Source organism: Diospyros lotus, chromosome 14 (genome assembly GCF_014633365.1).
Source record: "Diospyros lotus cultivar Yz01 chromosome 14, ASM1463336v1, whole genome shotgun sequence".
Lineage (NCBI taxonomy): Eukaryota > Viridiplantae > Streptophyta > Magnoliopsida > Ericales > Ebenaceae > Diospyros > Diospyros lotus.
This window is the reverse complement of record NC_068351.1, coordinates 8,014,072-8,035,058: the sequence shown is the minus strand read 5'-3', so window position 1 is coordinate 8,035,058 and position 20,987 is coordinate 8,014,072. Positions and strand designations below refer to the sequence as shown.

The 20,987-nt window shown below is 36.0% G+C and overlaps 1 protein-coding gene across 8 annotated transcripts in view; it reads left to right on the top strand.

Annotated features, from left to right (window-relative positions):
* Nucleotides 1–1,774: 1,774 nt before the first annotated feature.
* Nucleotides 1,775–20,987, top strand: part of LOC127789985 (TGACG-sequence-specific DNA-binding protein TGA-2.1-like) — a 35,420-nt gene continuing 16,207 nt past the window's right edge. Inside the window, exons 1-8 of one of the 8 annotated variants that reach the window (XM_052319155.1) lie at nucleotides 1,775–2,115; nucleotides 2,242–2,294; nucleotides 2,385–2,481; nucleotides 5,126–5,229; nucleotides 8,027–8,100; nucleotides 8,241–8,384; nucleotides 8,934–9,011; nucleotides 9,125–9,184. In XM_052319155.1, coding sequence (XP_052175115.1) covers nucleotides 2,441–2,481; nucleotides 5,126–5,229; nucleotides 8,027–8,100; nucleotides 8,241–8,384; nucleotides 8,934–9,011; nucleotides 9,125–9,184 — 501 coding nt within the window. In that variant the 5' untranslated portion in view covers nucleotides 1,775–2,115; nucleotides 2,242–2,294; nucleotides 2,385–2,440. Of the gene's footprint in view, nucleotides 2,116–2,241; nucleotides 2,295–2,384; nucleotides 2,482–5,125; nucleotides 5,230–8,026; nucleotides 8,101–8,193; nucleotides 8,385–8,933; nucleotides 9,012–9,124; nucleotides 9,185–20,987 lie in introns of those variants that run through there. The other 7 variants (XM_052319159.1, XM_052319158.1, XM_052319157.1 and 4 more) reach the window with 7 other exon arrangements.

Here is a 20,987-nt window from a genome sequence, read left to right as displayed (position 1 = left end):
AAAATGACGTATGTGTCCTCTAATACATTCCGAAGAATTTAACAAACAGTTTGATAAAAATCTTGGAATGTTTCCCAACTTTATCTTGATCATTTCATATCTTGATCCGAAAACCATTTCACACTTATCTTGATACTTGCTCATCTTGCTTATTTTAACAAACGCTATCTTAGTAATTCCTATAGTTGGGCCAATGTGAGTTAGCACATTAACAAAGTTAAATAAATACACTACCAATAGAGGTGTGGTAAAATAATTTGAGGTAACTTGTTCTTTTTTTATGGTTCCAGGTATTTGTATTAAAATTTTATATGATTTAATAATATTCTTATGATTTACTTGAACTTTTTATTCATTACAAATATTATTAATATAAATAAAATTAAGTTAAATTAACAAATAAAAAATAAAATTCAAAATAAAGCAGCCATCATTGATATGGAACCTAGAGAAAGAAAAAAAGAATTATTCTTTTATTTTTATCTTTTCTTCTTTCATTGAATCTCAATGTTCATCGTAGAATAGAGATAAATGAGAAAAATAATTATTCTTCCCTTTCTCTCTCTCTCGTTGGGTTTCAATTCTTGTTTTATTTTATAAAATTTTATTTTTAATTGAGTTTATCTTAATTTTAATTTAATTAATGCTATTTTTAATATAAGAATGTCTCGAGATAAAAAATAGAATACAAAAATCTCCAAAAATATTTTTAAACTAAAATTCAAAAATGTTGTAGAGGCAATTAATTTAGGGTGTGTTTGATTGCACATATTTTTCATAAAAAATGATCAATTTTTACCCAAATTCTAGCTTTTGAGGTGTTTGATTGGTTAAATTTTTTAGGCAATTTATTTTCCCACTTTAAGTCATGTGATGCCTATTTCCCACTTTTGTTGGAAAAACTTTTCCTATTAGGAAAGCTGGAATAGATTTTCTAGGGAAATGAAAAATCTCTTCCCTCTTGCAAATCATTCGAAGCTATTTGGTAAAGGAGAAAAAAATGGCTAGTGGTCACGAGAAAGAGAAGAAGTGCGGCCGCGCAATTGCGAGGGTGAGGAGAAGCTCGATCGACGATCTAAGCGAGAGAAAAGACAATCGAATGAGAGAGCGAGCGAAAAGCTGCGACCGAGGGTTGAACGATGATGGCGACAGTGAAAACTCGACAACGATGTAGCTTGGTAGTGATAGCGGCATAAGGAAGCTTGGCCAATGACGACGGCGATGGCAGCAATAGCCAGTGATGTAGGCTCTTTCCCTTTATTTTTTTCCTTATCACCGTCAACATTAAACCAACCATATTTATTTATATATATATACATATATATGTATCTATATCTATGAAAATCAAACACCAAAATTCAAAAAATATAATAGTTTTTAAATAAAAATTTAAACTAATCAAACACTTTTAATTGATATTTTTTCTGAAATTTAATTTTAGACAATTCAGTTACTTAAAAAATATTTTATGTTCACTTAAATGCTATGGTTGTAATCAAACTCACCCTTAGTCTAGAATTTAAATTAAGCATTTGGTGAGACGGGTATGGTAAATCAAGAGTGAAAGTAAATGCTATTACGCGAAGATAAAAGGGGAGGAATATGAAATACAACTAATCGGGTATGGTAAATCAAGAGTGGAAGTAAGTGCTATTACACGAAGATAAAGGGGAGGAATCTGACTTACAACTAATTTCAAATAATAAAGTGGAAACAACAAAACATATAAAGAGGAAAGAGATTGCAAAAACAAAAATGGTTGCTTTAGAAAATTTTGATATGCTTCCAATGGAAAATGACGTGTGATGTTGCTTGGAATGATCTCAAGTCCTCTCTCTCTCTCTCTCCATTTCGAGGAAAGATTGTGGAAGTCGAGGTGGGTCTGTTGAAATTTGTACATAAAGAAGATCGTGGTGCTGGTAGAATTATACTACAGTAACTCAGCAATCTTCGGTCCGGCCAAAGTCAAACGGAGTCGGTGCTTTAACATCCCTATCGTTCGAAGCCTTCTAACTTGGGGTTTCTGTGAGCTTTGCCTTCAGGCGTTGTTCCAAGTTTGCAGACTTGGTGCTCCCGAGAGGTGATAAACTGAATATCCATCCACTCTTTGATGGGGTATGAGTTATTTTGTGATTCTGATTCTTTTGATTAATTTGCTTTTGATTAGAAGTGTTTGGCTTTCGAAGACCTGAGGGTTTATTGGGTTTTGCTGTTTGATTTGGTTTTGGAATTGGTTTCTAGGTTTTGCTGAGGATATAGCAATCGTTTTGTGCCTTATAGAGGAGTACTGAATTGTTAGTGGTTTAGAAGCCTCCGTGTCTATGGTGATTCTGATTTTATTAAAAGGGTTTAAGGTTTTCAATGTTTTGGTTGTGGTATTCAAGGAGGCAGCCGAACAGCGAAGAGTGGCGGATAAGATGATTCAAGTGTCGCATCCGTGATGCCTAGCTTTGTCCCTCCGATGCCCATTTCAAATACCATGTAAAACTTCTCGACAGAAGAATCTTTTTGATCTTGTGCCGTTCATGAATATGTGCTGTTAATTTAAGTGGGCAATAATGATTCCTGTGTTTTGGAGCCCTAATTTGCACTTTTATTAGGTTATTATCTTTTTAAACTTTGAAGAACTTTCCAATCACTTTAAACAGTAATCTTGTTGTATAATAGATTCTTTTTGCTAGGTCATAGGTTTGAGTTGCATAAACAGCCATTGGGTAAGCCATGTACAAGAATGACACTTATCGACCCTCAGAAAGCAGGGGCATTCATGGACTTGAGACGTACTTTTTAGTTTGTTGTACCATATATTATTAGAAGGAACCATGTCCATCCCAATCCCACGAATCTTATATAACAATTATAAATGCAGCAGGAGGAGCTTGAGTTCAGGGCTACTGTCCGTTAAGTGCATGTCTTGCCAAAAACTAGCTTGTAGTTCTAATAAATATACAAACGTCATTACAAGGTAGGTAACCGACAAAATCAGAGTTGTTAGTCCCCTATGCAAGAATACTAAAGCTTCCACCTGTTGCGCAGTTTAGGAAGGTAATATTGGTTTAGTTGTTTGTTCAATTAATTTTTACACATTTTGTCTTCTAGTACCCTCACATCAAGTGATACTGCCACCCTATTCATAGATTTAGTTATACAGGTCTAAGCTCTGTTGTCTCTTGCACTCAATTCATCTTGCACCGTATTCCTCCTCTCTATTACAATTCCTCTTGGCATCCTCCCATTGCTTAGCGTTTTCATTTTGGTGCTTGTGCTTTCCTTGTAGAAGAAAATCTTTAGTTCTCTCAAATTTCTTGTGCTTCTTGACTTAATGAGTGCCTATAACTTCAAATATCAAGAGTAATGCCTTCTTATCTTTCTTATCATTCTCATCCTCTCATTCTGTTCCCTCTGATTGTGATAGGCCAATTTAGCAAACTTAAAATCAAATATACAATCTATGGATGGATAATTTGTCAATTTTAGGGTGTCTCTAGTACATGAGCTTGCTTTGCAAGAGTTGGGAGAGGGTTTTTGTAAGTAGTCTTAAATTTGCTTTGTAAAAAGGTTGTTTTCATAACTCAATCCTGTGACCTTTTCTTCATAGAGGAGCAATCTTATTCTTGCTACTGAGGCTCACCCTCAGTGAATAATGTGTCCGCTATTAGATATAAATTCTTTTGCATTTTTTTGCTATAATAGTACACAATTGATTATATGGCGCTACTTGTATGTGATAATAATTTCTAACCTATAATCTGCCATGTTGAGCTAGTATTTTTTGGTCATTTGTGGATATTAATTTTATAGGGGTTGCTAATAAAAAAATCAATTTTTTGCCGTATGTTCATTGTACTCATCCTCATTTTTAAGATTGTCGTATCCCATACCTGTTTTCATGTTTGTGTCATATTTTTGTTCATATCATGCTACTGAGAGATCAAAGGCATACTTCAAGCATATTAGCAAAATAAACTTTTACCTCAATAGCAATGGTTGATGGTCATTGATGCCTTGGATGGCATAGAAGTTTTACCCTATCCTGTAGATGTGCACATTGAAAACTCATCGGGTAATTTATTATGGAAGTACAATTTAATACGTGCTTGCAAGCACACATGTTTTTGCATGTCCCTGTGCAAGTGTGTCTCTGCAAGGATCCTGTATCAGCTTGTGCATAACGTGATGTAATCTTGAAGTTGGATTAAAACTATTTTCTTTTTGAACATGTGCCCCAAAACATGAATGCATTAATTTGTAGTTTTGGTTACTACATTCTCCTTATCCTGATTAATATCACTAGACACAAAACATTCTCTGGAAATTTGTTTTACAGGCTAAGAAACAGTGAATACTCTTAGTTCCTACAAAGGTGCTAATTATGTCAGACAATCTGATTTGAACACTTCCAAATGCATGTTAGATAGTCATTCAAATGGGTCCTATTATCTTTTAATTTTTTAAATCAGACACTTTATGGACAGCTGGGAGGTACTTGTGTCTATCAGGGGTTCTTGCATGTCCAATGGTTAAATAAGTTAGATATGTTAGAAGATTAATAATGGAAGTTAAAAATCAATTTGTATTCATATTTCTTGGTCTTTCATCACTTCAAATCTTTAATTGAAGTATCTTAAATTCCTGCACTTTTTACAGTAATTTTTTTTGTATGCATACTAAAATTTTTTAACTACACTTATTTATATCTCATGTAGAACATGAGTTATTTTTATGCATAGTAGTAAATGTATAATTTACTATTTGACATGTCATCTCTGTTTGTCTTATTATTGTTATTATTTTTCTAGAATTGCTGTTCCTGCGCCATGTGTCCGTGTTTGTGCTTCTTAACTATATGGTTCAACTTTGCAGCTAAAATCCATTTTTTTTTTATATCAAAAGTCTCTGCTAAAGCAATCCTAGAATGAAATTGTATTATTATTTCTGATACTGGGATAAAAACATATGTCTAGACAGTAGACCATTTATGTTAGTCAAATTCATAGTGCAATATCTTGAAACCTACTGTCAATTTTTTTTTTTTTGTTGAAACAGTTCTTAATAAACTTTATTTTTCTGAATCACATTGTCTCTTTTTGGGCAATCTGATGGTCTTGTAACTCATGACTTCCAGTCGCACAGAGGGGGGCACTAGCCAGTCTTCTCGAATTTCTGACTTCGGGGTGCTTGAGCAATCTCTGGGATTTCAGATAGTAGATGCTGCTAACATTAGTAGAAGTATGTATTCTAATTTTAAATTTTCATGTAAAAAACTTCAGTCAAATACTAGCTTTCATTTAATTCGTTTCTTGTTTGGACTCTTAATTAGGTTTGCTATATTATATATCATCATGTTTCATCTTGAATTTCTGGAGACAAGTTGCCACCATCCTCTTTTTTATTTCTATTACTTATGGTATAGCGGCCTAGCTTCACAAGTATTATGAATTTAATTTGTGCTCCCTAGATATATGGTCTGGGTTCCCACAGCAAACTACAGAAATAATAATGATAATGGGCTGGAAGTTCCCAGTGGAAAATGATAAATTTCACAGCTTATGACATCTGATGAATGAACTAGAAACATACCAGGAAACTTAATAGCAGTTTTTGAAGAATCAGCTTGGTGGACAGAACTTCTGTAGCAATTACATTGTTGCTTCCTAGCTTTACTAAGTGCTAAAATCTGTAGTTAGGGGTGTATCATGATACGTTAGCTATACCACTTGAGAAATTCACTTATGAAGCTTTAAGTCAAAGAGACTTTATGATATAAGGAATTATGTAATGAAAGGGCAACATCAATGGATAACTGTTAGTTTATTGACTCACCCATTTAATTTCATAGATTGGAACCTTTTCTCTTATGTGTTGATTAACCCTGAGTATTGGATAGAAGGAATGAATATTGGTTGGGTTGCACAAACGAGTGATAGCAGGAAAATAAGAAAAAAATCCCTCTTGCATTATCAACCTTGAAGCTGCCATTATGTTTGTATTTATGGTATAATCTAAACCCCAACAGTAACCCTAACTGAGACTACGATAAAGAGAATTAGTGAAAATTACCCAATATGGATAGGCATTAAAGTTTAATGGTCCTAACATCAAGTGAGTTCTGGAGGAAAATTGTGATGGAATAGAATGAACGATTCCCTGATTTGAATGCTAAGGGTGTCCTAGGCAAGGTAGTTAAAATCGGGATTTTAAGTGAGATCGAAAAAGAGTTCATAAAATCGAATCGTAAAATCATAAGATTTTAGAGATAATTAAAAATATCTTTTAATTTTTGTAAATATATGTTTATAATAACATAATTTTATAGAAAATGAATTAATATCATTTAATAATCTGATTATTCCTTATTATAGCTCAAAAGATGATGCTTTCAAAATATAGCTCAAAAACTAGTAGGTTGGTATAGGCAATTTAGAGGCAAAATATAGTTAATTTAGAGGTAAAATATATTTTAAAATTCTTTAAAAAATGCTTCCAACGTCTTCCATCAGAATTAAGGTGTAATTTTTACTTGATTTAACATTGATTAAATCAAGTAGAATCCCGATTTGGGGTTGGGTGGTCCATTAATTAATTACTTGTTTGTCTTGATTTACTTATGCAATCAATGTTAAATCAAGTAAATCAAGTAAAAATTACAATTTAAATCAAGTAAATTGGAACTTATGCAATCAATGTTAAATCAAGTTCCAATTTAGAGGCAAAATATAGCAATTCGTTGCATAAGTTCCAAGCTATGTGACATTTAGATGTTGGAAGCATTCTCTAAATTTCAACTTAAATCAATGAAGGTCTCTAAATCGTAAAATTGTTTGGGGGTTTCTAAAGCGTAAAATCGTACACGTAAAATCGAGATTTTATAGGATTTTACCTCAAATTGGATTTTACATGGGATTTGAATCATTTGGGAGTTTTTGAAGCGTAAAATTGTAAAATCGTACGCATAAAATTGGGATTTTAACAACAATGGTCCTAGGTGCATGAGGCTCCCAGCTTTGTGAGGGTCGTTTTTGTGTGCAGCTGCTGCCTTAACCTTGCTTTGCAAAGAGGCTGCTTCCAAATCTTGAAGCGCAGAATCATACGCTAATAGTTACGCTGGGGCTAGGATTAAAAAAATTGTGAAAATTACCTAATATGGAATGAGAATTAAAAATTAAGAGTTCTAACGTTACGGCTGGAGGGATTGAATCAAGTTCTGAAGGAAAATTCTGATGGAATAAAATGGAAATTTCCCTAATTTAAATGCTAGACTGTTCAATTAATGTGAAAATTGGTGGTGCCATGGTTATGTGATAATTGTTAGCCTCGTTATTTGTGTAACTTACGTGGATTTGGGTACAGGTGTTAGGGGTGGTTGCCCAAATCTCAGTTGTCAAACTCATCTAACCCTCATATCTATGGTGATGAGAGGATAAAACTAAATTTAGAAAATTTACCAACTTTTTTGCATTTAATTATAAAATTGCTTGTATAGATACACTACTTTTTATACAAAATGATAGTTTTATACATAGTCTTATAAGTTTTTGCTTTATTTTTTCTTAAGCATATATTTTTGAGCTAATATCTAGGTAACCATGCTATGCCATGCATTATTTGGTCTGACATGTTTACTATGCCAATTTGGAAGAATCTATGTGATACAGATCTGTCATATTTCCTATTGTATTGCCAGATTTTACAAGATTTTGGCTGGTCCATGTTAACTAGAGTTCTGCAGCTTGTCCTTGTGATCCTGAACTGCTTATAGTGTGAAAATATTGTATTACTTATTCTTTACTCACTTGTCAGGTGATTTATTTTTTGATTTTATTGTTCCTTTAAAGCTTTAGCCATTCTTATTTTTGGATTCATTTTGAAGGCCTGAAGTATATCATGTCCTTACTTACTCTCTATATACAATGTGACTCAGAGATCAAGTTTTGTTGTTCATTTCCCCCCTACCTTTTTTTTTTTTGTGTGGTTTTCCTCCCTAATCTGTTCATATTGTATGAATTACCAACTTGTTGTCTTCTAGACCTTGTATCTCAGTCAACATTTTCAAGTAGTCCAGTAGAAGGTGCTGATTTCCAATTTGGCTCATTCAGTAAGGTAATTTAGACTTTCTTCCATGGTTCTCCATTTATCCCAGAGTTACTGAAATTACTAGTTATTTTATCAATTGTATTTCTTTTGGATATTCAGTCACTTCCTTGAGTACAAATTTATCTTCTGGCATTGCTGGGTCTCAGACATTGCAGTTGCAGAACCAGCAGTTAAATATAGGTTCTGTGTCTGGCAGTCATCGTGAGAGTGGTGCAGAGTCCAATATGGCAGACACCAGTGCTCGAACTGATACCTCAACAGATGTGGATACAGATGATAAAAATCAAAGGGTGATGTATTTTCAACACCTAAAGTTAAATATTTGGCAAAATGGTCATTTGTGGTAGGACATGTGAGGAGCACAGAATAGTTGGTGTGCGGAAAAGTTGTATTTATCTGCTTCTTAAATTTGTTGGCTTCTTCTATTTATATTTTTGCAACATTAATAAGGATTGGCAGTGGCAGTGGCAGTGGCAGTGGCAGCTAGGCCATGCAACACTTAGTCTATAAGTGGCAAGGAACATTGATTTTATTAGAAAAGAGGTTCATGTTTATAAAACAAACATGTAATCAGTGAACAAGAATACAGAGATGGGTAAAGAGTTCAAATAGTATTATGGTTTGCTTGCAAGATTTGTGTTTAGTGTCTTAAGCTATATTGGAATAGAACACACACACACCATTTTTTCTTTATCTGGCTTCCTTACTGCTGTTCTGATTTGAAAATTTTTTCTTGTACTGGAACTACATTTCCTTTTGAACAATCATCTCTACTATTTGGAAAAGCTGGTTTCTGGCTATCTTGTTCATGTGTTAAAATTCAATACTTCCTTGTGCAGTCTGAAATGGCTCAGTCCAATGCTATTGTGGGCTATGATTCGAGTGACAGATCAAAGGAGAAAACATTGGATCAGAAGGTTACACAATTTACATTTCTGATGTTCATAACACCCTAGCTGGTGTAATTATTTTGTTAACTTTTCTTTGTCCTTTGCTTCTTCTCTTTACTATTTCAAATTACTGCTTTCAGACACAAAGGAGGCTTGCTCAGAACCGAGAAGCTGCCAGAAAAAGCCGATTGAGGAAAAAAGTTGGTTCCCTTATTTGAAATCTTAATTATGCATCCTGAATATCATGGTTTACTTTTTTCTTTTATGTTCATTGTATTTGTGGAAAACAAATTAATGCATGATAAGATTATATTTCTATATCCTATTACGAAAAGTTTGTGGGTTTGTGTAGGGAAACAAGAGGTATAAGACAATGAATTATAAAGCAATATTAAAGGCTCCTACTTCTCTAGAACTGCTTTAGATCCATAATATAGTTAAAATTAAGAGTTTCATATTCGATTCTTTAATCTATATTTTCTTTTTAAATACCTCTTTCTCAATTTGGAGTAAACAAGAACCAAGAAGAGAACTATTTATGTAGATACTTGTTAGGTAACTCCCCAAATTCATATCTGATTGAGTTTAGAGTCTCTTAGATAAAATCCTATCTTCATTGCGATAAGGAATGAAGATAGGTAAAGGAAACATAATCTGACTAGAGTTATGAGTTGTCACCTATAGGTAACCCCTAGTTCAATTGTTGATGGATCACACCAATAATGTGTGAGATGATGTGGCTGTATGTTTTGAGTGTGTTCCTTGATTTGATAATTAGAGTCCCTAGGGTGTGTGTGTGTGTTCACTTGGTTAAAGAGGAAGCTGGGGCGACTAGCATAGCAGCGCTCTCTAGGTGTGAACACGAGGATCCTTCTTGATAAAACTTAAGCAAGAAATATTGTGTGTTATTTCCAGCAAAATAGGACTTAATATATACAATTATGAGAGTTAACAATCCGGTTCCTCAAAAATAAGACACACTATCTAACCACCTAATCTGAAATTGAACAACAAGATAAGGATAAGACTCAACCCACTTTTGACCATAACAACTAGATAAGAATAATTAAAGAATAACCAACAAACGAAGGATAAAACAATAAGACACAAACCCATCAGATAAACCTAATAAAACTGAGAAAATACACTCCTTATTTCCTGACGCCCCCCCTCAAACTGGTGAATGGATATCCTCCATTCCTAGTTTGCTTGTTATCCTTGGAAAAATGGCACTTGGAAGACCTTTAGTGTGTAAATCTGCAAGTTGATTTCCTGTAGACACAAATGGTGTACAAATTAGACTACTTCCAAGCTTTTCTTTTATAAAATGCATGTCAACCTCTATATGTTTAGTGCGGTCATGTTGCATCGGATTGTGTGCAATATTAATAGCTGACTTATTATCACAATATAGCTTCATAGGAGCCTTCCACCTGACTTTTAGATCCTCTAGAATTATTTTTACCCATAATAACTCACAAGTCCCAAGGGCCATTCACTTGAATTCAGCCTTTGCATTGGATCTTGCCACAACAGTCTGCTTCTTACTCCTCCAAGTCACAATATTTTCCCCTAGGAATGTGCAATACCCTAATGCTATCCTCCTGTCAGTCTCCAACCTTGCATAGTTAGTATCCGTATAGGCTTCAAGAGTTAGGTCTTGCCTTATTTTGAACAAAATTCCCTTACTTGGTGTACCCTTTAAGAAATGCAAAATTCAATGCATTGTTTTTAGGTGTGCCTTCTTAGGATTGTGCATAAATTGACTAACAACTCTTACAGCATATGCCATGCTTGGCTTGGTATGTGACTGATAGATGAGCCTCCCAACTAATCTTTGGTAGAAGCTCTTATTTGTTGTTGTATCTTCTAGGCTGTCACCAAGTTGATGATTAGGCTCAATAGGGGTTTCAGTAGGCTTGCATCCTAGCATATTTGTGTCTGTTAATGGATCAAGAATATACTTTTGTTGAGATATGAAAATCCCTTACTGAGAGTGAGCCACTTCGATACCCAAGAAATACTTCAGCTTGCCTAACTCCTTTATTTCAAACTCCTTTATCAAGCACTTCTTTAGACTTTCCATTCCTTCCAAGTCATCCCTTGTCATTATAATGTCATTCATATAAACCAATAAAATAGTTACTTTTCTAGAAATAGAATGTCTTACAAATAGAGTATGATCATCTTGGCTTTTCTTGTATCCCAAACTTTGCATGGCTTTGGTAAATCTTCCAAACCATGCTCTTGGAGACTGTTTTAAACTATATAGAGCTTTATTCAACCTACACATTCCTCCTTTTCTACTTTTGAACATAATCCTGGTGGCACTTCCATATAGATTTTTTCCTCTAGATCTCCATGTAAAAAGACATTTTTCACATCAAATTGCTGCAATTTCCAACTCAGGTTAGCTACTAGAGACAACAATATCCTTATGGTGTTCATTTTTACAACCGAAGCAAAGGTTTCAAGATAATCTACACAATAGGTTTGGGTATAGTGCTTAGCAACCTATCTTGCCTTTTATCTTTCTAATGATCCATCTGAGTTATATTTAACTGTGAAGATCCACCTACACCCTATTGGTTTCTTCCCTTTAGGCAGCCTTACAAGATCCCATGTCTTGTTTTTTTCAAGTGCCTGCATCTCTACCCTCATAGCATTCCTCCAATTCTCTTTGCTTAATGCCTCAAATACTGTTTTTGGTGTAGGAATGGAGCTTATGTTGGTAAGAAAAGCTTTATGACTAGGGGACATATTTTTGTAGGACATAAATAGGTGTAGAGGGTGTTTTGTGCAAGCTCTAGTTCCTTTACGGTTAACAATAGGAAGTTCACTATCACTTGAGTTAGATGGGTCAACAAGAAGTTCAATCTCATTAGGAGAGGTGGAAGGAGAAGTGATTTCCTCGTTATGATCAATATTAGGACTAGGTGTTGATTCCAATGCTTGAACAGGTGCTGGATGAGCAGTTGTTCCCTTTCTTCTTGAGTATAACTGAAGTGAACGTTGTATAGGCTCCTGGATTAGACCATCTTGTATCTGTTCTTGGGTTATGGATTGAGTATTAGATGCAGGTGAAGTAGTAGGTTGTAAGTGAGGAACAAAGGGGTGTAATGAGGATGGAAATTCAAGGAGAAATAGGTGTTTGTCCTTATCCTCAGTTATTGAGGTCTCCCCCTGGAGAGAATGCTGAGCAAAATACTGATTTTGTTTAGCAAATGTAACATCCATTGATACAAGAATTTTTTGGTTGGTGGATGGAAACACTTATAACCTTTTTGAGTAGGTGAATACTCCACAAAGATGCATCTAAGAGCTTTAGGATCGAGTTTTTAACAGTGTTGAGGGTGTAAGTGAACAAATGCTACACACCCAAACACTCTAGGCATAAGGCCATTAGAAATTGAAACTTATGGAAAGAATTGAGACAGTAGTTGGAGTGGACTTTGGGAATTCAGGTTTCTCGAAGGTAATCTTTTTATAAGGTGAGTGGTAGTTAACATAGCTTCCCCCTAGTATTGTTTTAGAATGTTCCTTTGAAATAGGAGAGCCCTTGTGATAGGAAGAAGGTATCCATTCTTCCTCTCAGGCCAGCCCATTTTGTTATGGGGTATTAACACAAGAGATTCATGAATTATGCCTTTTGCTTGAAAATAGGAAGGAATTGATTGAAATAGTCCTTAGCATTATTAGACCGAATTATTTTAATTTCAACATTGAATTGAGTCCTCATCATATTGTAGAAAACTGGAAATATGGAACTGACGCAGTGTGTAGCGCATGTGTGAAAAAACACACCAAAATAAACGCTCGAAAGAACAAACTTCAATGGTCGAAACTTGATTTAGGATTCTATTTCATGTAGAATCCTAAAACATATGAAGTATTAAAATATTGTTCTAGCGCTACTATTTCGGTGATACTGTTCCGGTTTGGTCAGGGTCGGCCTTGGGCCGGGTCTTGATTGGTGACCGCATCAGGAACTCACTTTAGATTTGTTCTTTAAAAGATAAACCCTAGGTAACAAGAGTACAATTATCAATAAAAGACACAATCTACCGAGCCCTAGTGATGTTAGAAATGGGAGAGGGACCCCATATGTCACTATGGATAAGAGCAAATGGCAAAGGACTTCTTTTCATATTAACTGGAAATGACGTTCTCTTATGTTTTGCAAATTCACATATATTACATTGAAAGTCTTCTCCAACTAATCCTTTAAACAATAAAGGATACATTAATCTAAGAACATTAAAAGATGGATGACCAAAACGTAGGTGCTCTATCTAAATTCTTTATTTACGTGACTTTGAAGACCTAGTCAGAAAAGATAGTGGAGAGAACGTAGCTATCCTATTCTCCTGTCCACTTTGTTCTTCAAGATAGTAGAGACCCTCTTTCTCTCTAGCATGCTCAATCATCCTCATGTCTTGTTCCTGAATTTCACAATAAGAGGGATGAAAAATCACCCTACAATTAGAATCTATGGTGAGATTTTGGATTGAAACAGGGTTAGTAAACAACTTAGGTACATGAAGGACATTTCTTAATATAAGAGTGTCATTTATGCAAGCATCTCCTTGGCCAATTACTGTAGTTGTTGTACCATCAGCTATAGTTATCTTTCTATTGTTAGGACAGGGGGTATATGAAATAAACTTTTGGGAGGAATAGGTTATGTGATATGTGGCCCCTGAATCAATGATCTAGACCCCTGAGAGAGTAGTGTTTGGGGCATTTAGAGCATGAGAGAAGGAAGAAATACCTAAAAAGGTTAGGGTATAGGTTCCTGATGTAGTTGGTTTCTCGAGGGATCCAAGTAACTGTTTCAATTTTATAATTTCTTCTTGTTAAATTCAGTCAGTGATTTTGGAGAATCCCCTTCCCTAGATTATTGAGTGTTTGCCACATATGCTTGCTCCTGTCTTTTCTACTTGCTTGATGTCCCTTTGTTCTCAGCTTGAGGTTTTCCATGTAGTTTCCAACATTTGTCTATGGTATGTCTAGGGTTCTTACAATAAGTACACCACAATAGATTCTTGTTTGACCGAGACCCATCTGGTGTTCTTTTAGACTCACCTCTTTGTTGTTTAGAATTGGAATGTTGTAGGGTCATTCTTCTCGTCATTAGAGTTGAATTATCTACCGTAGGAGTCTCAAGCATGACTCATTTCCTTCCTTCCTCAGCACGAACAATGGCTAGAGTTTCATTTAGAGACAAGTCTTCTTTCCCAAGTATCTGTACCCTCACTGCATCAAACTCAATATTTAAACCATTAAGAAATTCATAAATCTTGTCATTTTCAACAAACCTTTTTAGAAGGGCTGCATTTTCACTGCAAGTTATCTTGATACACTGAAAATGATCCATCTCTTGCCATAAAGTTTGCAGGAGATTGGAGTACTCAGTGATTGACCGGTTTTCTTGTTTTGTAGTTGAGATTTTTGTTTTAATCTCATAAATCTGGGCTTCATCTCGAACTTTAAAATAAGTCTGCTTAACAACATCCCAAATTTATTGAGTTGTACTTAGAAACATAACAGTATCACTTATCTCCGGAAGGATTGAATTCCGTAGCCAAGACATTATCATAGAGTTTTCTTCATCCGAAGCCTTAAATGTAGGATCCCCTTTTTTAGGTCCAATGCCGAGCAAATGGCTTAGCTTGCCTCTTCCTTTCAAGAATGTGTGAACCAACTTGGACCATTTAAGATAGTTCTTACCATTTAGCCTATAGGCTATTTGGATATTTTGTAATTCTTCGGTTGTTGGAGTTATTCCTTTGTTCTCTTCGCTGACAGTTGCTGTAACAGGTGTCTTAGATGCACCACTAGATTTTGTGGCAGTAGACATGGTCTCTAGATGGATCTCACTTGATCTCTCAGGTAAAAAATTGTGGTCGAATTTGATCTTTCAGTAGTACACGTTTGTAGGGCTTAAGGACATGAAACATGGTAGTATCGGTTTCCAGGAGAAAAATTGCCTACAGCTCTGGCATGATAAAACTTAAGAAAGAAAAATTGTGTTATTTCCAGCAAAATATGACTCAATATATACAGTTCTGAGCGTTAACAACCAACTTCCTCAAAAATAGGATGCACTATCTAACTACCTAATCTGAAATTGAACAAGAAGATAAGGATAAGACTTAGCCCACTTTTGACCATAGCAACCAGATAAGAATAATCAAAGAATAGCCAACAAATGAAGGATAAAAACAAGACACAAACCCATTGGATAAATCTGATAAAATTGAGAAAATGCACTCCTTATTTCCAACACTTCCTCACAAGGGAATGTTTGGTTTGAGCTATAGCTATTGCTAGGAAGGCGAGCTAGTCACCTTAGCCCCATCGCAGTACACGACATCTATCCACTGCTCTTTTTGGTGTCATGGGTCTAGGTCATCTTGCAAGTAGTATGTGTTTTAAGGTTTGAACCTGAGACTAGGGGACATAGAACTCCTAAACTGCTGGGCTACCACCATAGTGGCGTGTGTTTTGAGTATCTAAAGTTGGGATGATTGTTGGCTTGTGTTTTTTTTGTTTTGTTTTTTTTTTTTTTTGGGGGGGGGGGGGTGTGTGTGTGGTTGTAGTTTCTCCATGTGCAAAATTACTAATTAAAAGGTTATTCTATTGGGGATCGTAGTTGTAAGCATTGAGGCAGAACCACGCAAATTTGTGTCTTGATTTTCTTGTGATTTATGTGTGTGGTTTGTGAGATCCTATCCTAGCAAGTGGTATAAACTTTGGTGTGTTAAGATTATGATTTTATGGAAATCCTTATCTGTTGTGTGAGAAGTTTATAGAAATAAAAAACATATAGAACACGATGATTTAGTATTTGGAGGACATCAAAGTTTTGTGTGTAATTTGTTGCTTGGTTGATTGCAAAGGAGAAGTTCTAGTTGCCGATAACGATGAGAGGGAGGCACCTTGGTTGACTGCCATTGGAGAAGGTGAAGCCCATTCATTGAAGAGTAGCCACATGCTGTGGCAAAATTAGCTGCGAAAGGAAGAGAGCAGCGATAGTAGAGGATAGGTCATTGTTGCTTGAGAAGGAGGCTCCTCATCGCTGTTGTCGACTTTGAGAGAGATCCATCGCTATTACTGCCCACTGTCACCGCTTGAAGAAGATGAGTTGACACTGTTGTTGGAGGCCCATATACGACACTGTTATCATGGGTGGTTGAGTGAGATCTGAGATGTAGTCGCCATTACGGTGTAGGAGTTCCGGTCACCGTTGCTTTGATTTGGAGAGGACAACTGCGAGCCATGCCATTGTTGAGTAATTGTCATAAGAGGAGAAGTTTCTGCTTCGTATTTGCCTAGAGAAGAAGGGAAGAGAATCGATTCCTTTTTTGTTTTGCACCGTGTTGGGTTGTTTCAGGTTGTTGTGGGTTGGAGAGTTGGTGGTTGACCCTTGGGGCATTTAGTTGACCTATGCTAGGACCCGAGGGTTTACTAGGGCTAACATAGTAATTATCCTATTTTACATTTTACTTGTATTTTCCTCTGGTTGTATTTTTCTGTTAATTTGTTATTTTCTGTAAAGTAGCTATATAAAGTTACTGAAGTCTGTTGCTAGGGATGTTTTGAATTGTTGATTGAATTTTAGCTCTCTCTCTCAAATTCCCTCTCGTTTCCATCTGATCTCTCCTTTCCTCTGTTCTATTTGCAACTCTCCCTCGTTTTTGTCTATTATCTCCTCCATTTCCATCCAATTCTCCCTCCAATTCTACTGTTTTTTATCGTAATTACCTCAGATTCTTTCGATTTCCAATTCAAACCGTAGGCTAAACTCTAGGTACATGACAATTTGGTATTAGAGTAGTCGTTCCTCGGCTCTTAATTTCTGATGGTTCTTGGCATGAATTCTGAATTGACTTGAAGATAGAAGAGACAAATCAAAATAGAGCTGATTGAACCATAGCAAGCTGATTCACGGCTGATTGATTTTTGGCGATTGCTATAGCGTGCGGTTCAGGAAGGTGATTGCAGTGGTCCCCTGTTGCTACAGTGTGTGCTTCAGGAACGTGATTGTGAATCTTCGGTGATTTCTGTTTCAAAGGTGGAATAGGTTTGCAAATTGAAAGCAGCAATTGAGATGGACATGGAGACTGTTATGAGCCAGGGATTCTGACTATTCCAGTGAATTTTTGTGTTCAAGACAGTGAAGCAATCAGGTGATTTCTGAGTGAGTGTCGGCTGATATCTAAGGCTCGGAATTTGAAGGCGACTTGGCTAGGAAAATCTGATTGTGATTCCGACAAATTCTTAATGGTTAGGCTCAGATATTGGAGGAGCAATTGAGCGGCTGGATTAGGCTATTATTGGAGGCAAATTTGGAGCTAGTCTAGAATCAAAGTTGGCTGACTCGTAGTTGCGATTTTGGTAATTTTAGTAGACGATCAAGGTTTGGCTGTTGATAGGTGATTCCTGGCAGGCGATTCAATGAAGCTGTGCTAGAGACGATTATCAAGTTGTTGATTTCCTCAATTCCGACACTGACAGAGGCAGATTTAAGAGATTTCCAAGTGGTTGGATTCTGGAAACTTTTTAGCAGCTGACCCACAGTCACTATAGGGTGATAATGGCAAATTAGTGAAGCGGATGCAGAGGAGAAGTAATTCTAGAGGTTGATTCCGTTGAGAGGCGGATTTCTCTGACTTCTCCTACTCCTTGATTGTTAACGATCTAAGCTGTTCATTGCTGTCAAGTTCAGGCGAATTCTAAGACTGCGTCATACCAAAGCCAATTAGGTCACAGATGGTATTGAATTCAGGATGGACAGAGCTCCTATTCCTTGGCCTTTAACTTGTCCTGCTCCTGAGATTTCTGCCATGGCTGATAGCGCACATGTGAAATAATTTGAGTCTCAACTGCAACAAGATAATGCTATAGTTTCAATTGGATACAAAAAAAATCATGAGGAGTTTAGCCAGAATCATGAGACATGGGAAACAAAATTTGATAATAAGTTTAGTAAAATTCATGAGGAAACAAGCAGTGTGATACGTGAAATGTGCGAGGAAATAGGTAGTGTGATACGCAAGCAAATGTAGGAGTTTTTCATAATGCTGTCTAAGGAGTATCAATTCAATATTCCAGCTGAATTTTTCTATAAGTTGGAAGGAGATGCTTCAGATGATTATCTAGGAAGTTCTAACCAAGAGATGATTGATTCAGACAATCAATCATCAGGAGTGAACGATTGTAATAGAGAGCTCTTGAAGGAGGAAATTGTTGAAAGTGAGCCTCTGGAATATTTTGGCAAACAGAAAGAAAAAGATGTTGCTGAATTACCTACATTGGATTAGGAAATTCTGGCTGAAAAATCAGTCAATGGTAAGGAAGTTGGTGCTAGAGTCCTAATGCGGGATTCCGATCTACAGGAATTTGAGGAACAAACTGAAATGAACCAGTCAATGGTAACTCAAGATTCTGGAGATGGAGAGAGATTGGATAAGGAGATCTGTGTAGACCACATATTACAATGGCAGGAAGCTGATGAATCTGGGTGATATGTAGGCTACAAATCAAATTGGAGATGAGAACTGCTATGAAGATAGCTTTCATGCATCTGATATTCTGAACAAGGATATTTATTCATCTAATAATTCGTGTGGAAAAACTTAACTGAATTCATCTCAATTTGTCTCATCTTTCATTATCTATTGTATTGCTGATTAGTTAGCTGTTGTGTTTTTGATATATATGCTGCTTGTATTGATAGCTAGCAAGCTTTGGCGGTGTTTAGCTTGATAGTTTAGGCTCAACAATATATAAACTTAGTGAGCCTTTCCTTTGTATGTTGAGTTTTTCATTTTTCATTCTCTCAATTGAAAAGTTCTCGAGAGCATTTCTTCTTCTCTCATTTTCAGTATTTTGTGTCCTAGGTTTCCTATTGCTCTAAGTGACTTTACATGGTATTAGAGCCTTACGACTTGTGTCTATGGCATCCAATCTTGATTGCGATTCTTCCTCCTCTCTTCCACCATGTTCCTCTACCTCACTGTCATCTGCCTCATAGTTTGATTTTTCAGCTGTTGCAAAGACGTTCAGTTTTATACCTATCAAATTGGACTTGAACAACTATATTTTCTGCAAAGCATAGATCCTAGCTACGATAAGAGCTTTTGATCTGTTACTGTTTCTTAACAAATCACCACCGCCTCCGAAGTATGTATCAGATCTGATAAGTATTGACGAAGCTTCAGTGGTCAATTCCAAATACCTGAATTGGATGAGATTTGATTAGTTGCTGCTTGGGTGGCTATTCTCTACAATCGACAAGGAGGTGCTTGCGCAGGTGATTCATTGTGAATCATCTGCTGATGTATGGTCTTCTCTTGAGAATTTATATTCTCGTCAAACTATTGCGAAGTCGTTCCAATTGAAGCAGCAACTAAGGTCAGTAAAAAAAGACTCGCTATCTATTAATGATTACATATTGAAGATTAAGACTATCGGTCATTCACTTGCTGCTATTGGTGAATTATTGAGTGATAAGGATCTGCTGCTTGCTATTTTAAACGGTCTAGATCATGATTATGAGACTATAGTTAGTCTAATCACCTATCAAATGGATGAAATTGATTTAGAGGTGCTGCAATACTTATTGTTGATGCATGAACAACGATTAAATTCTAAGAATTTGGCGTCACAGTCCTCGGTGCATTTTGAATCTGTTATGAATACTCTTGTGAATGTTAATATGACTTTTGTTGCACCAAGAAATGGTAATAATAGAGGAGGTTTTGTACAAAGAGGAGGTGGATATATGAATAGAGGGGGTAGAGGTTGTGGTAGATCATCTGGTAGACAAATATACTGTCAGTTATGTGGGAAACTAGGGCATTTTGTTGATAAGTGCTATCATAGATTTAATCGAAATTTTCAAAGAAGTTCTGGTCATGATTCTCAGAACTTTCCGCGAGTGCCTTCTATGAATCCACAGGTTGTTCCTAGAGCATATATAGCTGCCTCTGGTGATTCTAATGAGAGCCCTACATGACTGATATAGGTTTAGCACAAAAAACCACTTATGGCCAGTTCTCTCAACCTTTTGAACCATTAACTCAGGCCTCCTTACCAGATCAGTCATAGTTTGTAGTTTGTTGATTCTGGAGCAACAAACCATATTATATCAAATCTTAACAATTTGTCTTTGCATGCTCCTTACAATTTTTGACCACATCTCCTCATGCCTTAGTGAGTTCCTTAGAACCTAGCACAGTTCATGAGGCCTTATTAGACTCACGATGGATCAAAGCTATGGAAGAAAAGTTTTCAGCCTTACAGAAAAATAATACATGGGAATTGGTTCCATTTTCTAAAGACATGAATTTAATTGGCTGTAAATGGGTGTTTAGAACTAAGTATAATTTTGATGGGACTGTTTTAAAGCACAAGGCTCGATTGGTTGCAAAAGGTTTCCTTCAAAACTCAGGTATTGATTATGCTGAAACATTCAGCCCTGTCATTAAAGCACCCACTATTAGAGTGTTGTTTTCATTAGCAGTGACTTTTGGTTGGGATATACAATAGGTTGATGTTAACAACGCGTTTCTAAATGGTGATCTCATTGAAGACGTTTTTATGTCACAACCTGAAGGTTTTGTTCATTCTAAGTTTCCTTCTCATGTATGTAGGCTGAAAAAGTCCCTCTATGGGTTGAAACAAGCACCAGAGCCTGGTACACGAAGTTAAGGGGTGCACTTCAATCTTAGGGTTTTTCAAGGGCTGTATTTGGTACACGAAGTTAAGGGGTGCACTTCAATTTTGGGGTTTTTCAAGGGCTGTATCTTGGGGTTTTTCAAGGGCTGTATTTGATATCTTGCTATTCATAAAAAGGACATCTACCTTTGTACTTTTTATCTTGGTTTATGTTGATGATATCTTGATTACTAGATCTGATTCTTCTGCTCTACAAGCATGTATTCGTGATCTAGATACACATTTTGTTCTTAAGACCCTTGGATCTATCAACTATTT